The sequence below is a fragment of the Lepidochelys kempii genome, chromosome 4, assembly GCF_965140265.1.
Source record: "Lepidochelys kempii isolate rLepKem1 chromosome 4, rLepKem1.hap2, whole genome shotgun sequence".
Taxonomy (NCBI): Eukaryota; Metazoa; Chordata; order Testudines; family Cheloniidae; genus Lepidochelys; species Lepidochelys kempii.
Window position 1 is genome coordinate 88,670,838 of NC_133259.1, and position 21,893 is coordinate 88,692,730.

The window sequence follows — 21,893 nt, forward strand, 5'->3', positions numbered from 1 at the left end:
TCCCTTTCATACATAATAATTCTAAAGCTACTTCTTGGGCAGACTTCTGAAGGAAATTAGGATTTTTTATTTTACTTTTGTGTCACTTTTCTGAATGATTTTTAGTAGCTGCTTTATAGTACTGTTAGTGTCTGATCTCTGGGAATAAACTGAAGGATTAGCATTTTCTTGTCAGTCCGCTAAGTTATTTTCTGTGTAGTTTACTAATTCCATTGAAATCCTCAGTTTAAAGAAACTTCAGTATGACAAGAGAATTTTCTGCTTTGAGAAAATTGCCCTTATTCGTTCCAGTGTCTAAACTAAGGAAGTTTAATAATATATTAACAGGATGGATGATTCTTCCTCTCCACGGTGGTTGAGTTTGATTCAAAAGTATCTTATTTTCTCTCAGTCTTTAAGACAGCCATGGCTTCCCCCACACCTAGTTTTTCCTCTTGTTCTTTATACATTAATATAGCACCTTGCAGTTCATGCTGGTAGATGTGAGATTAAAAAAAAAATTGTTTACAAATGTACTCCTAATTATACATGCTCATTATACTAATATACTGTAAAGTCAGCCTTCCAGTCTCAGCAGCTCAGAGTTTATTGTATGCTAGCCAAAAACAAGCAAACTGAAACAAAACACTGTCTACTAGGTAACACCCAGGGGATATGATGAAGAGAAGTTGCCCTCGGCAACTTTTGAGCAGAATATACTCTCTTTCCCAGGAGGAGGTGGAGAAGTAAGAAATAGATAAGGGTAATATAACCCATGTGAAACAGATGGATAATATAACAAGCAAAGGTGGGAAGGTGATACATACATATACTTATCCACATGTTCATATGGTGATTGTCAATACAACTTTCATCACATGGTTATGCTTGTATGCCTGTTGTATGTCCTGTATTTGAGTATTATGGTTACTGTCCTAATAGCAGCAGATGCTTATTAGAACAATACCATTAAAACAGTTAAAATGGAACAAAAAAGAGAAAACATGCACGCATGTATTAATAGATTTAATAACATTAAATGTTTAGCCATTCTGTACTATATTACTAAGACATGTTTAACATTGATACTTCTGAAAATACAGAAACAAATAAATCTAGTTTCAACCCCCCTATCTCCAAGGAGAGTCAGTCCATGTAGGACACTCTGGAGTTTTTGTAATGTTTTCTTATTGACTAGTTATTACAAATAGGTGAAATATGCTACTGTTTTGTTTCATAATGATTTTATTGCTTGTATTTTTAATGGTTGTTTGCAACATTGGCATCCCAAAACATTTTAAAAAAAGTAAAAACCACCTCTTTAACAAATTAATCAGTCAACCAACAACAAAAAAATGCTTGAATCAGAGACTTTGCCCCAAAAGAGAAGTGCAAGGGTTTCTCTGAAGTTCACTAGAGATTATTGCTATTGATTTTACATGGAAGGCTCTCTCAGATGCTATGGTAATGTGTGACAGTAGAAAACCATAACTTAGATATCTCAGGCACTTAACATCTGGGGTAGGCATTTTTTCTTGTTTTGTTCAAATTGAAATAAACAAGTAAGCTTCCAGAGTAATGGATTAGTACAATTGATACCAGATTGGTGCACTTGAATCAGTACCACGCTGTAAATAATAAACTGCCTCCTTTATCAGAATTATTTTTAAAATTAACCATTTCACAAATGAAGAAACACATTGGAAATTGAAGTTTGTGTTAAAATGCAATTTCAAAAATGTGACCACTAACAAACATAGTGAGAATAATACCTGCCCCACTAACGGAGGATATGGGCCCACCATTTGTTCAAATTTACAATCTAGGGATCTGGTCAAACTCTGAGCTGCAATTAGAAGATCAAGTACATCAACAGCCAGGACAGCTTTTTATCATTTAAGTACAACCAGGAGGTTGTGACTGTTCTTCTCTGCCTTGGTGGTCATTTTTGTCTTTATCACTTTAAGATTAGACTACTTCAACTTACTCTGCATGGCCTTAAAATCGACCAGAAACTGAAGCTAGTGCAGAATCGCTCAGCCTTTTTATTAAACAGAATGTCTTGCCACAAACATATTCAGGCCATGCTTGATGACCTGCACTGGCTTCCTGAGGGTTTCCAGGTGAATTTTAAACTCTTTGTCTCATTTACCTGCTTGAAAAACCACCTCTATTTTCATGTCATTAGTTGTGATTAGTGGAGCTAAAGCTCCGCTGGTACAAATGAGATGGGGTGGTTTATAGGATGTTCTGTGTAGTGTTCCGTATTTGCCATGATCTTCCTTCCCTCCACTCCCTGTCTAAAATTGTCTAAAACTAATGACCTTTTGGATATGCTGGATATCAACCTCTCCATCCCCAGGGATTTGAAAACAGGAGTATTGTGGAGATGGTGAATTGTTAGAAAGTGTTGCTTATTATCAGTTATTGGGGCAAAGTTCACATTTGGTCATACCCCAGAGCGACATGCACTGATCTTGATACAACTGGCAGTTTCTATTCCATAGAGGCCTAGAACTAGAATGTTTAGGTCAGATCTGAGGGTTGGCTAAACTCCATAGGAAAGCCTGCACAGTGCTACTCCATACTCTTCTTGGCTTTAGCATTACCTAGAAGTCATTCATTTTTAAGAGCACTACATTCAGACATATTTTTTAAAGTTCCTCTGAAGCTATCCAAGTGAAACAAACTGTTTATTGTTGTTTCTGAACTTTATACTGTTTGCAGATTAATATCACTTGGTTTTCCAGTGTCACATTGAGTATACTTCCAGTGATTGGAAAATTGGGGCCCATTTCATAATTGTGGCAATATGCATCCATAGGGTTCTTTATGTAATTGAATATGGCATCTATTTTTGTGCAACAAGGATTTGAACTCCAGTATATGCGTTTCCTTTTTCCTGTTTGTAAAGCCATTTTACTGTAGGAAACAAATTGACGTCATTATTCTATAATAAAAACGTACACTTTTATACACATCCTAAAGATCCTAAAATGCATTAAGAGGAAATACGCAAAATAACCTAATATACAAACATCCTAGAGTGTTTTATAGCTGCACACCGAAAAACCACTTCATCCACCACTGGAGTTGAAACACAACAGCTATTTTCCAGAGCACACCACCAATAATGCTCAAGTTTAGGACAGAAAGTGACAGTTACTTTATGCAACTGAAACTCGGAGAATTTTAGTAGGCAGAATAGAATTACTAGAGTTGACCAGGATACAAGAGTTATAATAGTCTGTTATGAAAAGTGCCATGGGATTATTAAGGACCAAAATTGATCAGAACTTTGGTTTACATGTCTCTTGAAAAAAGATGGTACCCCCAACAGAGCAGTGCCCCCAACATGATGGGGCATTAGTTCAATAAGGTCTTGGAGGGAACAGTGCTATCTGTGAGCTCTTTCCTGGAGAGCTCTTGTCCCAATTCTTATTCAGCGTAACAGTATGTTAACTTGAGATCTGACAGAATCACACCACAAGGTGATTTGACTGCAGCTGTGTGAATACAAGTTTCTCCTAGCATTGTCTACCTACTCTCTAAGACAGAATGTTGTCATGCTGTTGGATAACTTTTCCATTTTTTAATCACCCTTCCAGGAACTAACGTTCTGGTATGATGAGTGGACGGCAGAAGGGAATGGAAAAAACTGACTATTTTTTTTTCCTTCTTCAAATTACAGCAGACTAAAGAGCTTTCCCCTAATTCATATAATTCAGCGGTGTGAAGTAATTGCTTCCAGGAGTGTGAATCATAAATGAATATTCATATATATTTTTCTGATTACAGAAATCACTGCACAGTCAGATGCCAGTGAAATTCGACAGGACTGGAAACCTACATTCCTTAGTAATGAAGAGTTCACACAGTTAATGTTGGAGGTACATTATTATTTCTTTCTTTTTGAAAAGAGAGGATTCTCCTTAGCAAACTACCACTATGTGATGATAAAAGAAAAGGAGTATTTGTGGCACCTTAGAGACTAACCAATTTATTTGAGCATGAGCTATGATAGAATCTTTTAGCTTAATGGTATTCCTTTCCAAATCCATATTTTAATTGCAACACTATCTACCTAGAAATCTGCAAATAAGTATCTTTACAAATGTAATTTTAACTAAATGAGCTATAATATACTGTAAGTACAAAAGCATACTATTAAGTTTATGAAAACTGTTCTTTAAAATGGATTAAAATATTTCTAATCACTATAATTAGAAATAATTTTTAAAAAGGCATATACAAAGATGACTGGTACCTTTATGGCAGTGTTAATTTAGTTTTTTGTGCTTAAACCAAATGCTAGTTACCAAAGCTATTCAACATATTCTCTTCTTGATTGGAAGTGTGGCTATAGCTTGTAAAAAGAGTATGCATAATAAAAAATGTACATTGTGTATCTGCATATTACCCACAAAAAACCTATGTTAAAAAGCAGATTATTGAGTTTGCAAAGTCAAGTGCTCAGAAGTTAGGAAATGCATTAAGGTTGCCTGTGAAACTTTAATTCAATCCCTTGTGCATATGCATTATGCTACAGTCTTTAATTACATCATCACATATTACTTTTTCTCAATTAGTGCATAGAATGGGCAGGGCTCACTTAATGAGCAGATATTCAATATTTTGTTTCCCCCCTCCGTGGTGTTTAATGTGTAGCCCTTGACCTTATTTACTGCACACTATTCAAATTCTGCTCTGAAGATTGAATTATTAATTTCCCCATGGGCTTTTCTGTGGTGCTTACTACTATAATATCAGACTGCTTCATAAGCATCAATTTTGACAACACTCCTGCAAAGTGAGGGAGTGGTATAATCCCCATTTTACGGATGGGTAACTGAGGCACAGAGAGATGCCGGTCAAAATAATACCTACCTCTTGTGTAGTGCTTTTCATCAATAAATCTCAAACCACATACAAAGAAGGTAAGTGTAATTACACCTATTTTACAGATGAGGAAACTGAAACACAAAGTTAGGAAGTGACTGGCCCAAGGTCACCAAGCAGGCAAGTAGCAAAGCTGGGAATAGAACCCAGTTCTCCTGAGTCCCCGTCCAGTGCTCTGTCCACTAGGCAACACTTCCTCCCCTTCAGGAAAGTTTTGTCCAACTTGGAACTTGCTAACAGATGAGCTATAGCAAGCACTTAAAGAGCTAAAAGTTTATCTTGTTTAGAAATTCAAACAGCTGGGAGAAAGCCAGTAGAAAGTAAGAGAAGCACTCGTGAGCATGGCCCTGAGAGGGAGCAGAGAGACAGAGCTTCTTGGGGCACAGAGCTGGTTGCAGAGGCAGACTAGGAAACTGTAAGCAAGGAAGCTGCCTGCTGTTTTTCAATGGTGTTCCAGGGGAACAGAACTTCCCTGCAATTTTGTGTTTATACAAAGAAATTTGACTCATCATTCATTTCTCCTTGTAGGGGAAACAAATATGTGAGGCCCTGAATATGGGTTAACCACTTGGGCCAAGAGGAGCAATACTGGCAACAAAAGTATAAACTAATTCTGGGTTTACAATTTGTTACACATAGGACCTGATTTTTCAGAATGCTGAGCATTGTGTACCACTTCATATGTTCAAAGCACAACTTCCATTGACTTCTGTTGAGACTGAGAGTGCTCAACGCTTATGCAAATCAGACCCCAGGATCTCAAGTTGAGTGCCCAGAAACAGTGACTACCTGTGAAAAATCTGGTTTAAGCAACTTGCCTAGTATCACTTAGGAACTTTGTGGAAGAGGCAGGGATAGAATCAGGTTCTCACAGGCATTATTTGACTGCTTTAACCATGAGACCATCCTTTGTTCAGCCCCATTGGAAGAAAGACAGTAGGTAGTGGATGTGGAATAAAGCCACAGCTTTAATCACTTAAAATATCTGGAACTATTTGGCAATAAATTGTACAATATAGTTCATCATCATTTCCTTAAACATTACCATCTCTTGTTGTCACTTCTCCCTCTTTCCAACTTGCTCCCTGACCCCCACCACCCTCCCTTTGTCTGAACGTTAAGAGGGCTATAAAAGCAGGTGGGTTGGCTCCCCACTATACCAGATGTAGGAGTCTCGAACCCCCTTCCTCCATTCCCATAATGGATGCTTTCTTTCCAATCCTTTCCCAGTCCATTTTATCTGATAACTGTATCCCTTCCATTTATCTGCCCTGGATATCTGTTGCCTCCCCTTCATCTTGCATGGTCCTCTCACCTCAGCTTTCTTCCCCCTTCCACTCCTGTGGCTACCACCCATATTTCTGCCGGCACCATCGTTGCCCCAGTTGGGTGGTAGCAAAAGGCACAGGCAAGGACTTGGCTGCTAAACCCATCAACAACAACGTGGCCCACTCAGTCAGCAAGAAGGGCCAGGGCAAGAAAAAAGGGAAAGAGCCCTGCCCAGTTGGCTTCTTCCATTGCAGCAGCTGCTACTGCCATGGCCCAGCTACTGGCAAGTGTTCACCCTCCCTGTGCTGTCTCTTCCATCAGCTCTGGGATTGCCTACCCTTCAGCTCCACAGGCATACAGCCCTACCCACTGCCCCATCACCATCTGCAGTGGCCCCTCCATCCACCATTGCCACTACTGCTGCTGCTGCTGTCATCTCCTCCTTCTCCATCTATGGCACTCAGGGCCCCCTCTCCCTTCCCTGAATAGGAGGCACTGTGTTTGCTGTCTCCTAGTGGCCGCCTCATCCCACATCGAAACCTGTGTGCAGGTGTAGGCTCAGATGGTGGGGCCCATGGACATTGTGATGGCTTCTAAGATGTACAGAAAGGTCGTCGTCTTCCTGGCAGCAGAGGTTGCTGCCCAGAAGGCGGTGCAGAAGGGCATTTTGGTGGGGGTCTCTTTGTTTCCCTCAAGCTCTTGGAAGACCTGAGAATACAGTGATGCTTAGTTCCTCTCCCGTCCTTTCTCCCCAGTGCTACCCTCCTGCTTGCCCTCTCATCCCTGGGGAAACTGGTCTCCCCTCTTAGTCTTCCTTCTCTGGGGTGCAAGTATCTCTTCCTCAGTCACATGCTCTTATTCCATAGACATTGAAGTCACCATCCAATTGCTGCTGGAGATTGGAGGGGTCCTTTGTGGTATTCTGTCAGGACTCCCTTTATCACATACATTACTAGTTGGGGCAGGCTCAGTGATTCATTTGCTGGGCTTCAGGGTACATCTGAAGGGACTGTCCCTTGGCCTAGAAAAGATGAGCGTTAGGTGCCTCTGAATCCCAGGAGGGAGAACGCCCCTTCCCCTGTTGTCCTGTCCCCACTTGCTCCAACTCCTGTTCTATTACCCTTTCCTACTGAGCCTACCCCTGCTTAGTAACAACACCAATGATGTTTGGGTGCTGGTAACGAGGCGGTTAGCTCAGCAAATGCAAGTCATGGGCCCAGGACCTCCCTCTTGACCCAGGGAAGGGGAGAAGGCTTCTCATATGTCAACTGGTGGAGGGGGTGTTGCTAAACTTACTTCCTCACTACCTCCATTTCTGTTCTCCTGAAGTGGTATGGTATGTTACCATACAAGGATAAGGATTTCCACTGAAATCAGTGGGACTACTACTATTATTTTGGGTGATCAGGTACTACTCCAAGGAACAAGAATGCCAGAATTGTGCTCTTAATTAGGAATGTTAAAGCTTACTCAAATTTTAAACCACTAATTAAAGCAGCCACAGGTAAGTTTTATTAAAACCCATGGCCTTCCCATTTCTTAATTTTAATCTGAGGTGGTGAATATTTATTTTCTACGGAGTTTCTTTAGGAAAGAATTGGAACTTAAGAGATTTTAATAATTGAAATCTACCATTTCCTCCTTCTCTTTCTACCCTTCATCCTTTTTCCTCTTCCCTCTCTCCGATTTTTTTATGCCTATTATTATTTTCTCTTTTTTTCAATCTCCATTTTCCCATTTAGCACTACCTTGCTTCCTTGTCATTCCATGTTCTTTTTTTAAAGACTAGAATTCTAGTAGGGTAGGGGTGGGAGAAGAGGGAAACAAACCTGCCAATAGTTAGATCTATCTCCTAACCAAAGTTTTGTAAATTATAGATGGCTTTTTGAGAACACAACGGTATGAAAAATTATAATGGTAAAGCTAATATAGTACAAATGACGTTCAAAGGTATTAGTGATAACACATGCTCTCATTGTTTTTAGAGTAAGTAAAATGAAATCAATCTAGCCTTCATTCTTATGTTAAATATAGATTTTTTGATTTGTCATGTGCATTGTACTATGTTCCTTTTCATTTAACTGCCCATTATGTTTAATTTCAGGCTCTTGATGGTTTTTTTTTAGCAATCATGACAGATGGAAGTATAATATATGTGTCTGAAAGTGTAACTCCCTTACTTGAACATTTGCCAGTAAGTATGAACTGCTTCCAATAAGATATCAGCGTTAGTCTATGGACTAGGTTTTGCTGCAAGCACTATTAACCTTCCACCTCTCTAAGCACTTGGAGCACAGACAATATATGTTCTGTCCCAAAACCTCTGTTTTTCTTCTAAAACACCGCCCCCCCTCGGTTATTGATCTGTCCCCAATCTTAATCTCCTCATTTGGAAAAGAGGAATACACACTCTCCTCAGAGGCCACTGTTACTGTTATTCCATTACTCATCAGCTGAGCCTGCTAAAGAGAAGCATGGTTGGTACTTGAAACTACTGTCCACTGATCTTTAGTTACCCTGGTCACTTTCCAAACTCGGGGCTCACCAGGAACAAATATGCTATTGCTGCTTGACTGGGCTGACTCTTATATGTCATATTTGTACTGCATCTCATTCATCTTTATTTGTACTGCTAATCTCATTGATATATTTACTCTCTAGTCCATGCTAGTATAGGTGTCACTTGGGAGTGTTACTCTTCTGAAACCAAAGCAAATAGTATTTTAAAGGGAGAACAGTGCTTATATAAAATTCTTTATCAATTATAAACCTGAGGCAAAAAACAATAGTTGTGTCAGACTGGATCTGATTTATAAATGTCTATAAAACGTATCCACATTGACTAGAAATTTTTTACCAATGGTTCTGCAAGGCAAAAAATTAACCTTTGATGTGAACTGTGTTAGAATGAGAACTTGTCTTAAAATGAGAAACACATAAATGACTCGGTTTTCCAAATAAACAAAATTAACATTTCCTCAACTCCAAAAAGTTGGTTCCAGAGGGACAACTTTTAAGTTCAATTTTTTCTTTTTAAGACATATCTTCTGTGGTTGTTTTCTTTGGAGATTTTGTTCATGTATTTGTGCATAGAAACAGTATCAGTAATACTTTCTTGTTATCTAAGAAGAGCTCTATGAAGCTTGAAAGCTTGTACCTTCCACCAACAGAAGTTGGTCCAAGAAAAGATGATACCTCACCTACCTTGTCTCACCTCTGTTTTTGTTTTTCAAGATGATTTTAAATCTTCATTGCCACCAAGAGGCAAAAATGTGTACTGATATTTTAAATCAACAGTACACAATTTGACTCCAATGCTTCACTATTTGAAATTATCAGAGCACAGGAAAGACAGTAGGTTCCAGTATGCTTTTACATATATGTATCTGTGTTGTGTTTACAGTAACGTTTATTTCTTTTTCCAGTTGTGTCCCTGTTGGTGATTCACATTAGGTGCACCTACACCCTTGATTGGAGATTTTTTTGTACTTGTGCCTGCTGGACCAGTGCATGAGTCCCACACATCTTGTCCCATGCCGAGGCTACATGCGGCTTTGCGGGCCCTTTTCAACTGCCTTCGGCCAGAGACGGAGTCTACTGTGCTCCTGTTCGCTCTAGTATTCTATAATTAGTTAGTTACCTTGTAGTCTCTATAGCTGTTGGAACAGCTGTTCCTTTTATTTTCATTTCCTTTAACTAACTAAATAATGAAAAAAACATTTTATTACTATGTAGTTAGATAGCAGTTAATAGCTTTCCCTTTTTAGGGGTCATTTTTTATTATATTACTCAGGAATGCCACACTCTCTTGGGTTCAAATGGTGCTTCTCCCGCAGTGCAGTGATTACCATTCAGTAACTGACATTTCCCCGTGTCTCCACTGTTTGGGAGATAACATGTATCCCCAGTAAGTGCAAGATCAAGTTTAAACTTCTGATGATGAAGCAAGCTTTGTGACCACCTTTGGATCCTAGGGCGGAGGACTACACTGTACATAGACATTCCAGTACCACCAGTGCCCTGTCCACATCAAGACCTTGGTCATTGGAAACTGCTAGAGATGGAGGCAGTACCATAGCACTAAATACATCTAAGGTACCAAAATCCTCAGTGGAGGTAGTCTTGACATCTGCTTCTAAGCAGAAGGATGTAAGGAGTAAATCAAGATTTTGTTGGAGGTCACTGACCCATAAGAAGACTACAGAGACTTCGGGTTCTAAGGGGAGTTGCATGCAAACTCCAGGTGATTCTAATACTGCAAAAGCAAAGAGGAGTCTTTTGTCTAATGCAGTGGTGTTGTAGCCATATTGGTCCCAGGATCTTAGAGACACAAGGTGAGTGAGGTAATATCTTTTATTGGACCGACTTCTGTTGGTGAGAGAGACAAGCTTTCGAGCTTACACAGAGCTTTTCTTCAGGTCTGGGAAACTAACTCAAAGTTTCACTGCTAAACACAAGATTTAAACAGATTGTTTAGCATTAGTAGTTAACGCTTATTTTAAGGGACCAGTCAAGGTGAAGTTGCCTGTTAACACACCTCCAGTCATAAGCAGGAAAGGTGGGGTGTTGTTAGTGGGTTACAGATTGTTGCAATAAGCCATAAATCTGGTGTCTAGCTACTCACTAAAAATCATGGACTGAATAGAGATACCGATTTATGGCTTATTGCAGCAATCTGTTCAAATTTTGTGTTTAGCAGTGACGCTTTGAGTTAGTTTCCCAGACCTGAAGAAAAACTCTGTGTAAGCTCGAAAGTGGGTCTCTCTCACCAACAGAAGTCGGTCCAATAAAAAATATTACCTCACCCACCTTGTGTCTCGGTTGTCTGACAGACTTTTTGCCCAATTCAGGTGCCAGTACCCAGAGCAGCAGACACTGGTGACAAGTTCTAAACCCATACCTGAACAGCACTCGGTACTGGTAGCACAAAACTCAATGGTACCAAAGACCACTTGGCCATCTACAGTACTGCTGGAATTAGATTAGACTTACACCTATGCCAGACATTCAGCACTAGCTGAATCCATACTGAAGCCATCCTCCATTGGTTCTTGCTTGACATCATCTTCGTTATTGTCAGTACCTCAATTTAGGCACCCTAAAGGCCTGCTAATATCTTCAGAGCCAGAGTATCCTCTGTTAATGAGTGGGGGGAGGGGAAGGTTGTCAGTGTCAAGACTCTGTCACTGACCCCGCTACATACTCACCCCCATCTACATTTCAAGCTGAACAGCTCTCTCCTCCGTTGGACTGTATGGAAGAGGACTCTTCAGACCCTCAAATATTGGTTGCACCGTTCCATTGTCTAGTCTAGGACACATCATTCTCCTTCCTATACTGATGTAATGAAGGAAGCTGGACCTCAATTAGGACCAACGTGGCAGGAACACAGATGGATGCCTCCACCTATGCCACCTCAGGCCTTCCTTGTACCCTTGGGTGTTCTGTCACCAGCAATTTACAGTGAAGTCATTATACCACATGAGGGAGCAGAAAAGGACCCATTATCAACCTGCTTTACTACTATCTATGCCAAAGGAGGAGACCTTTGAGGAGCAAGGATGGGTATGGAGGTGGCTCCACTTACTAATATTTCCTGTTCATCACCTGATGAGGCTGTGATGCCTCCACCGCTCTCTCTGATGTATGACTTCAGGCAGTTTCAAGAACTGATTAAGCAAATTTCAGACATCCTTTCAGATACCGTTAAGTGACTCAGGAGTCTAACAATAAACTCCTGGATATGTTGTACACTTTGACATCTTTGAGGATCACCAGTCCAGTTGGAGCCCGTTAAGACTGTTAAGCAGTGTGGTAACTGTGGTTTCCCAACTTGCAAGAGAGCGCATAAAAAATATTATGTCTCTGCCAGGGAATCAGAGTTTCTCTTTTTTCACCCAGCTCCAAATTCCCAAGTAGTGGAGGCTGTTAATGAACAAGGCAGACATCATAGCTCGAAGTCCACCCCATATAGTAAGGGCTACAAGAGACTAGATCTTTTTGGTCACAAGTCTTACTCGTTAGCCATGCTTCTGAGTAGCAAATCATCACGTGCTCATGGCCAAATACAACTATTTAAGTTACAACAAATTTATTTTGTTTGTTGAGCACTTGCCGGAAGAACATCATGAACAATTTAAGGTCAACTCTTGGCAAATACATTACTTTGTGTCTCCTTGGATGCTGCAGATATGTCATCATGGTTTGTATCCACTGGAGTGGTCATGAGAAAAGCATCTTGAGTTCAGCTGTTGGGTTCCCCAAGAGAGGTCCAAAGTACCATTGATAACCTTCCTTTTGATGGTGGCAAGCTCTTTGTGGACTCGATGGATACATCTCTCCACACTTTGAAGGACTCGAAAACCATGCTGTTATCCTTAGGGATTTATATTTCTATATTAGAAGGAGATGTAATTGGTCTCAGATGGCACAAAGAGCATACCCAGTCCTTTTGTTCAACTTATCGTAGGCCATCTGAGCCCCCAGCCAAGATATTCTAAGAAAAAATTCCTTCAGCTACAGCTACATCTCCTCAGCCGTGTACGTCCTCCAAGCAACAGTTTTGATGGTGTGGTCAAGAGTGTCAACCATCCAACAGACAGAGGATTACACCTGCAACCTCCTACCCCTCCCTTCTCTCAGGTGTCCTCTCTCCCCTTTTGGGGCTGTATGGGAGAATATAAAATCAGACAAATGGGTTTTGGAAGCCGTAACATCTTGGTAAACTATCCATTTCAAATCCATCCCTTGTACCCATTCCTCCTCCCCATCCTTCTTCAGGAACTCTTCTTGCAATCAGTTGCTGGTGCAAGAGATTGCTTCTTCTGTGTTTAGGAGCAATAGAACCAGGTCCTGTACTAGCACAGGGGAAGGGGATTTTATTCGAAGTACTTTCTGATGTCCAAACCTGGAGACCCTTCCAGCAATAATTCCCTTGTTATATTTAGGGGATTGGCTTGCAACTCTCGACCTACAAACAACATTGGACTAGTCAAGAAGCTATATTCCATACTCTAGATGTCAGGAGGGCATTACTCTTTTATCTAGAGAGAGGCCCAAACCATTTAGAAGATCTCCTAGACTGTTTGTAGCCACTGCAGAGAGAAACAAGGGTTTGGTCATTTCAAAACAGAGGTTATCAAAGTAGATCTCTGGATATATTAAAATTTCTTACAACCGAACTCACGTTCAACCCCTTTGAGAGTGATAGCACGTTCCACAGGAGCATCAAGTACTTCTGTAGCCTTACTTAAGGATGCACCAGTTGCAGTGGCAACTTGGTACTCTGTTCATGGTTTCTAATCATCATGTCTTGGTGTTTGCAGCTAGATCAGATGCTGCTGTAGGCAATGCAGTTCTCTTCTGTATTGGACTCTACTCCAAATCTCCTACCTCCTTAAGGGGGATATTGCTTGGAAGTCTCCTGAAGTGAAGCATCCATAGGAACACTACTCGAAGGAGAAGAGGTTACTCACCTTGTTCAGTAACTGCAGTTCTTCAAGGTGTGTCTCTCTCTGGGTGCTCCACTGCCCACCCTCCTTCCCCTCTGCTTCAGTGGAACTTTGTGGTGTTGGAGGAACTGAGGGTGGTTCACGTGCAAAGCCCCATATAGCCTTGGTACGGGACATGAGGATCTGCGGGGCACATGCATGGGCTTCATGGACAATGCTACCAAAAAAACTTAGATCAAGGTTCAGGGTGCAGGCACACCTCATGTGGAGCACCCACAGGGGGCATATTTCGAAGTTCTCCAGTTACTGCACAAGGTAAGTAACTTCTCCAACAGTGTCAAAAATCTGTGCAATCAAGAGCTGATCACTTCTTGCAAAATGGTATTTTGTGCCTCAGAAGATGGTTTTGCTAAATCTATACTGTTTTTGTATGTTTGTTTTCTCATCCTTGACCTCTTTAATTGTTTTACATTAAAACAATGGGCTTTGCAAAGATGTCATGTCTTGCATTATTAAAATGTTTCTGAAATTTTTTTTCTTTTTCAGTCTGATCTTGTGGATCAGAGTATATTTAATTTTATCCCAGAGGGGGAACATTCAGAGGTTTATAAAATACTGTCTACTCATCTGCTGGAAAGTGATTCATTGACACAAGAATATTTAAAATGTAAGTTGTATTGCTAAAAAAATCTGCTCGATGTGGGAGTCTTATCATAGAGTCTTTATATGGGCAACTCGGTTTCAGTGGAAGTAAATGCATATGGGATTTCAGGGTGAAACTTACAGCCTTAAAGGAAAAAGATGATTCATAGTCATTTTATTCTCTGAAGTAAATCGATATTTTATTTTAAAATTTCCCAGTGACCAAATAACATTGCATGTCATAAATATTTCCAAAACACAGAGAAAGTATTTCTGTTTATAATTTATTGTCACATAATCATAGCAGCTGGAGAAGATGAAGACCTATTACGTCATACACAATTGGAATCATACTTCCAGGCACTTCCCATTAGGCTGCTGTCCATGGAAACTTCCCTTGTAGGAGTTCCACTCTTCTGTGGCTTCTCTATAAAGCTGAAGTATGGAGAGTGAGTGCTGCTGAGCCCTTCCAAACACAAATCCCATAGTTTCCTATCCACTACATTGGGTAATTCCATGTTGGAAAAAAATAAAATGCCACGGCCATTTTTTTTCCATCGCAGCATTTATAGTAAATTCTTTATTAAATATGTTGTTTGCAGTAGTGTTGTTGCCATGTTGGTCCCAGGATATGAGAGACACAAAGTAGGTGAAGTATTATCTTTTATTGGACCAACTTCTGTCAATGGAAAGATCAAGCTTTTGAGCTATACCAACCTCTTCTTCCGGTCTAGGAAAGGAAATCAGAGTGTCTGAGCTAAATACAAGTTGGGACAGATTGCTAAGCATAAGGGAAAAGGGATAAGGCATGTTGTTGGAAGCCACTTGAAAGGAAATCTGCAATTGAGGGTTATATTGTTATTCATAGGGGGTTTGACGAAGGTGATTAGGGATAGCAGGCAGTGGGGTGTGTTACAAATTATTGTAATGAGCCCTAAAACTAGTGCCCCTATTGAATCTATAGTTTTTGGTGTCTAGCAGATTTATGAATTTAAGTTCCCAGGCTCAGTTTTGAAGGTGCTATGCAGGTTTCCTTTGAGGATGAGTATTGAAAGATCAGACAGGAAGCGATTGCTCTGTGAAAAGTGTCCACCCACAGGTGATATGGTATTTTTGTCTTTTATCATTTTTCTGTGTGAGTTTATTTAAGACCATAGTGATATCTGGTTTCACCCACAAAGTTATTATTGAGGCATTTGATGCACTGGTTGAGGTACACCACATGTTATGACAAGCATGTTTAGGACCCATGAATTTTGAAAGTTACGTTGTGTCGGGGGGTGATCATCATAGAAGTGATGATATGTCTGCAGGCTTTGCATCTGTTCTAGCAGTCTGGTGCCAGTTTGAGTTGGTGAGTTCTGGTTTGTGCTTCACATGATTAGCTTGGTGGGATTGTTTGAAGATCAGAAGAGGGGTTCAGGAAAGATTTCTTTCAGGATATGGTCCCCATCAACTACAGGTGTAATTGTTTGATGGTACCCCTTATGGGTTCCCGTGTGGGGTGATAGGTGAGAGCTAGAGGTGTGCAGTCCGTGGGGTGTTTTTGTTTGGTTGGTTTTTTGCTCTACTGAAGCAGGTTCTCTGGGGGATTTGGATGGCTCTTTCATGATGCGATCTACTTCTCTAATGGAGTGTTCTTGTTTAGTGAAGGCAGTTTTATGTGTATTTAGGAGTGTATTCCGGACTTTCTCTTCAGAGCAAGTTCTGTGGTATCTGAGTGGCTGGCAGTAGATAACAGATTTTTTGGTGAGTCTGGGGCTGTTTCTAGATCTGTGGAGATAAATATGGTGATCCATGGGTTTCTTGTGGATAGCTGTTTATAGGAGTCCATTGTTGAATCTGATCATGGTGTCCAGGAAGTTGATGCTGATGTGGAAGCGTTTTAGAGATAGTTTGATCAATGGGTGGTTCTGGTTGAAGTTGTGATGAAAATCTGTGAGGGAGTTTGGGTCTTCTGTCCAGAGTATGAAAATATCGTCAATATCTCTGTATCTCAGGTATGTTGATGGTTTTGTGGTACATTTTTCCAGATATTCTTCCTCAAATGGGCACATGAGAAGGTTGGTATATTGGGGAGCCATGTTAGTACCCATGGCTGTTCCCATGGTTTGGAGAAAATGTTTGTTGTTAAATGGGAAGTTGGCCTCATTGACATCAGGTTTAAGGAATATTTGTCCTTTTGGTAGTAGGAAGACTGTGGTGCTATAATGTTTGTGGAGGATTTCATTTTATCCACGGAGGGGTGGGGGTGTCCTGTCAGATGATTCTTTTTTCTTATACCTGTCAGTGGAATTGTAGTAGTTTTGGGTGGTGGTGTCTTAGTTGTAAAAGAATTCCTTGAGGAGGAGCTGATGGAAGAAATCTTTCCTAAATCCCCTCTTCTGGCCTTCAAAAACAACACTCCAACCTCATCAGGAGCAAGCCCTCTCCCCACCCTCCCCTGCATCCCCTCCAAACCAGGACACACTAACGCAAAGGAGCACCAGACCGTTGGAACAACAGATGCAAAACTTGCAGATATATCTCCATTTCTACGACAGTCAATACCCCCCACAACATACCTTTCAAGATGCATGGGTTCTACACATGCCTATCATGTGTGGTGTATTCATTCATAGAATCATAGAATATCAGGGTTGGAAGGGATCTCAGGAGGTGATCTAGTCCAACCCCCTGCTCAAAACAGGACCATTCCCCAACTAAATCATCCCAGCCAGGGCTTTGTCAAGCCTGACCTTAAAAACTTCTAAGGAAGGAGATTCCACCACCTCCCTAGGTAACGCATTCCAGTGCTTCTCCACCCTCCTAGTGAAAAAGTTTTTCCTAATATCCAACCTAAACCTTCCGCACTGCAACTTGAGACCAATACTCCTCTGTTAGGATATAGATATTCAGGCCTGTCTGTAAAGGCCTATACTCTAAGAATTTAGGTGTATTCTTATCACTTGGCTAGTGATAGAGGTATAAAAAATCACTGTCTGCCAGTGTAAGGGCCTTCACTTACTGTGACAGTCTGTGGCCCTGTGCTTAGGCTCAGGCCTTTGGCTAAGCAGCAGAGGCAGCCATAAGCTGGGAAGCGAATGGTCACATCCTCACATTCCAAACTAGTCACATTGAAATAAGGTGCTATTGGGCTGTTAGGCACTATCAGGACAGGATTGTATTCCTATCACCTCCAGAGAAAGGGAAGTGCCTAGAAAATGTAAAAGGAAACTTAGTTTGATAGCATCCTGTCTGGCAAGAACTCACTTATCAATAGCTGGGATGTGAAATCCTCACTTCTGTATTGTTTTGTCATTATAGTTCCCACTTTGCTGTTGTTTGTCTGTATAATCTCTGTCTGGTTCTGTGATTGTTCCTGTCTGCTGTATAATTAATTTTGCTGGGTGTAAACTAATTGAGGTGGTGGGATATAATTGGTTACATAATCATGTTAGGATTGGTTAGTTAAATTTCAGGAAAATGATTGGTTAAGGTATAGCTAAGCAGAACTCAAGTTTTACTATATAATCTGTAGTCAATGAGGAAGTGACGGGGTGTGGGTGGGGGTGGGCATGTGGGTGTGTGAGATGGGAACAGGGAATGAGGGTAAGGAAATTGGAATCATGTTTTGCTAAAGGGGGAAATGGGAACAGGGAATGGGAGTAAAGAAGTTGGAATCATGTTTGGCTAAGGGCAGGAATGGGAACAGGGACACAGGTGTGAGGCTCTGTGGTGTCAGAGCTGGGAAGGAGGATACTAAGGAAGGAAACTGGAATCATGCTTGCTGGAAGTTCACCCCAGTAAACATCGAATTGTTTGCACCTTTGGACTTCGGGTATTGTTGCTCTCTGTTCATGTGAGAAGGACCAGGGAAGTGAGTGGGTGAAGGAATAAGCCCCCTAACATCCTCGTTCTGTCATCTGCTACCACTGAGAACAGTCTAGATCCATCTTCTTTGGAACCCCCTTTCAGGTAGTTGAAAGCAGCTATCAAATCCCCCCTCATTCTTCTCTTCCGCAGACTAAACAATCCCAGTTCCCTCAACCTCTCCTCATAAGTCACATGTTCCAGTCCCCTAATCATTTTTGTTGCCCTCCGCTGGACGTTTTCCAATTTTTCAGCACACCAAAGCCCCAATAACAGCTATTTGAGTGAAACAGACAATCGTGCTCTCAAATGAACTCACACAGAAAAATGATAAAAGATAAAAACACCCTGTCAGCTATGGGCAGACACTTTTCACAGTGCAATCACTCAGTATCTGATCTTTTAATACACATCCTCAAAGAAAACTGGCATAGCACCTTCAAAAGTGAGCCTGGGAACTAAAATTCATAACCCTGCTAGACATCAAAATCATGGACTCAACAGGGACTGGACTGGTTTTATGGCTTATTACAACAATTTGTAACACTCCCACATCACACCCCTTATGCATCACAATTTAACCCTCATTTGCACAATTCTTTTTCAAGTGACTTCCTTCAACATGCTTACCCCTTATGCGTAACAATCTATCCCAACTTGTATTTAGTTCAGAGACTATGATTTCCTTCCTCAGACCTGAAGAAGAGATCTGTATCTCAACAGCTTGTACCTTCTACTAACAGAGGTTGATCCAATAAAAGATATTACCTCACCTATCTTGTCTCTTTTATGCAATATGTATGCTAATTATTATTGCTTTTATATGAATCTCTATTGGTGTATGTTTCATCATGTAAGCTACCTTTTCATTACATTGTTTCAGCAAAAAATCAACTAGAATTCTGTTGCCATATGCTGCGAGGAACAATAGACCCAAAAGAACCACCTACATACGAATATGTAAAGTTTATTGGAAATTTCAAGTCTTTGAATAATGGTAAGAAATGCTTCACTGTAATGTGGCTAAAATTAAAGGCACTTTCCAAAGGTTTATACATTAGGAAAGTTTTGTGAAAACTTAGTGATAATATTTAAAATATTTTGGTATTTATTTTGAAAGATACTAGACCATGATACAGGTTGTGTTGTTTATACTTAGCATTACTGAAAAAATAATAATTCTTTATATTTGGTATTATATTGTAGACAGTAATGTCTGAGCCGGTGAAAGTAAAATAAAAATAGGACCTTGCAGCTCTAGAACTCCTTCCATTAAAGAGTGTTAATGTTTGTAAAACACTTTAATGAGCATTTTACACAAGAGCAGATGTGAGGTAAAGAAAAATTTAGGCCAGTGTTTTTAAGTGCCTGAATCCATATCTAGGTATATTACTAATTAACTTGATTTCTTTTAGAGTTATTGAATACGTGCAGCTGTCATTGGCTTCCAGTGGGTTCAGAATTAGAACCTACATCTCCACTTTACACTCAGTCCTGTGCTTTAATCAACAATTATCCTTCATATAACACTTAGAACAAAACCACAGCGTCTGGTTGGGTTTTTTATATGGTATCAGAAGGGCAGGGGATTTTATCTCTTAACTGCACTGTTTTTCCTGCAGAGTATGAGATAAATTGAGCTCTCAAAAGATAAATGTGTGGATGAGGCTGCCTAAATTGTTATATGTTTTGTAAGCAAATAGAATGTTATAAATATTCTGCATTTGGAAGACAGTGCAGGAGATAGAGAAGTCCTAAATGCTGTAGAACTTATCAGTTTTGACAAGAAATTTAACATAAAATATTCCATTAGGATATATTGTGTAACCCAGGTTATATCAGATTGGTATTATGTAGGTAAAAGATTTTAAGCAATGACATTCTATAGGAGCAATTTACTTGTTCTCTACTGGCTGTCTATACTTGATCATGTAGGAGGATTAGTGGGCCCCTGCATTGTTCCATCAATAAACTGGTTGATGTTCTCTTGAGCTGAGCAAAGTCTAGAAAAGAAAGCTTTACCTCAGGATTCAGGAGGAAAAGGTTACTGTAATAGTTTTCTCTCGTTACTTCATTGGGACCAAAAATGAAAAAACCTGATGAAAAATTTAGAAATTTTAAACCATTTGTTATCAAGTAGTCTAAAATAATCTAGCCAATTAAAATAGGTATTAAGAAGCAATTCTATAGCTTTTATTGGTTTCCTAAAGCCATCTGTTGTCCATGACTATATTTAAGTAGCTGGACTCTAATTTTAGTTGTTAGAGAAGTCCCTTGCTGGTTTTGATAACATGGATATGACTAGTACTATTAAATTATATGCCACATGTATGTATTTTTAAATGTAGCTTTGCTCATAATTCATAGTAAATTTATAATATTTTACAGTAGGTTAATGTTGGGGGTTTTGCCTCCTTTGTGCCTCCATGCACATTTTGTAACTAAGGCTATGTCCACACTACCACTTACGTTGGTATAACTTATGTCACTCAAGGGTGTGAATAATCCACCAGTGACCTAAGTGCTGGTGTATACACTGCTATGTCTGTGGAAGAGTTTCTCCTGCCAACACAGTTACCGCTGCTCATTGGGGGTGGATTAGTTAAGTCAACAGGAGAGCTCTCTTCCATTGGCCTAGAGCAGCAACACTTGAGAGCTTACAATGGCGCAGCTGCATCAGTACAGCTGTGCTGCTGTGTGCTCTCTAGTGTAGCCATAACCTAACTCTTCTCCCTCTCCATCTTCCCCCCACCCCATTTCCTTCAGTCCCCAACTCCGCGCACAACGGTTATGAAGGAACTATCCAGCGGCCCCAGCGGCCTTCATATGAAGACAGAGTTTGCTTTGTAGCTACAGTTAGGTTAGCTACACCTCAGTTTATCAAGGTACGTTTGGGATTTTCCTCTGCACAAGTGAAAACAAGTGTTTACGACACTTGGTAAACACGTACGTGTGCTCAGATCATGAAACTTTCAATGTGACTGTACCACTTTACATACTGCTACTAAAAGCTGTCATTAACCTTTTTATGTGAAATCATATATTTTTGCCTCTACACATTTTACACAACATATGAGGTGAAGTGTTGAGCAACTTCATTTGAAGTTTTCATGAATATTAAGTGTTTTGCAGAACTTACTGAATTACTAGTTAACAATTAAAATGATTAAACTTTTGATCAGTACAGTATGTCTGTCAGGAGTTTTCTTTCCCTAAGCAGAGTTGTAAAGAGACTTGTTCTACTATTTATTTTTTATTTGGCTAATAAATATAAAGTAATCTGTGTGTCAGATGTTTAAAAAGAGGAGTACAGCCATTTTACTCAGCAAAGTAGTGTGAGGGTCACATTTTGATTCCCTTTTCACGGCGTATAATTGAGTGTCTAAAAATTAAGGTTTCTAATAAAATGTGGTATTTTGTGTATGTCTGCTCATGGTTTTACTGCAATGTGGCATTGGGCCAGATCCTGTAGGCCGTTTATTTGACATTAGCCAACTGACAGCCATGTTTTAGTTAGTAAATCAGTTTGCATTTTGCTCTAATGCTGATCGACAGCAAAAAAAAAAAAAAAATTTGTGTAAACACGGAACATTTGCATAGCTATTAATTCAGGATGGAAACTAGCTTTTAAGTACAGAGTAGGTATTAATTATAGGGACTTTGCCAAGTGCAGCCCGGTGCCATTCCAATGCTAGTCAAAATAAACACTTATATAATCTATGGTTCAAGGCCTGTGGCTGCAGCTTTACTAAAGAATTACAATGGAAACTGGAAAATAAGTGGTTAACTTGTCCAGCATAC

At 40.1% G+C, this 21,893-nt stretch overlaps 1 protein-coding gene across 12 annotated transcripts in view; it reads left to right on the forward strand.

Annotated features, from left to right (window-relative positions):
* The window catches only part of CLOCK (clock circadian regulator), a 97,944-nt gene that overhangs the window by 58,674 nt on the left and 17,377 nt on the right, over positions 1-21,893 (forward strand). For 11 of the 12 annotated variants that reach the window (XM_073341999.1, XM_073341996.1, XM_073341998.1 and 8 more), the window contains 5 exons: positions 3,778-3,869; positions 8,252-8,341; positions 14,145-14,265; positions 18,976-19,089; positions 20,859-20,977. In XM_073341999.1, the coding sequence (XP_073198100.1) occupies positions 3,778-3,869; positions 8,252-8,341; positions 14,145-14,265; positions 18,976-19,089; positions 20,859-20,977 (536 nt within the window). The remainder of the gene's footprint in view (positions 1-3,777; positions 3,870-8,251; positions 8,342-14,144; positions 14,266-18,975; positions 19,090-20,858; positions 20,978-21,893) is intronic. The other variant, XM_073342003.1, reaches the window with a different exon arrangement.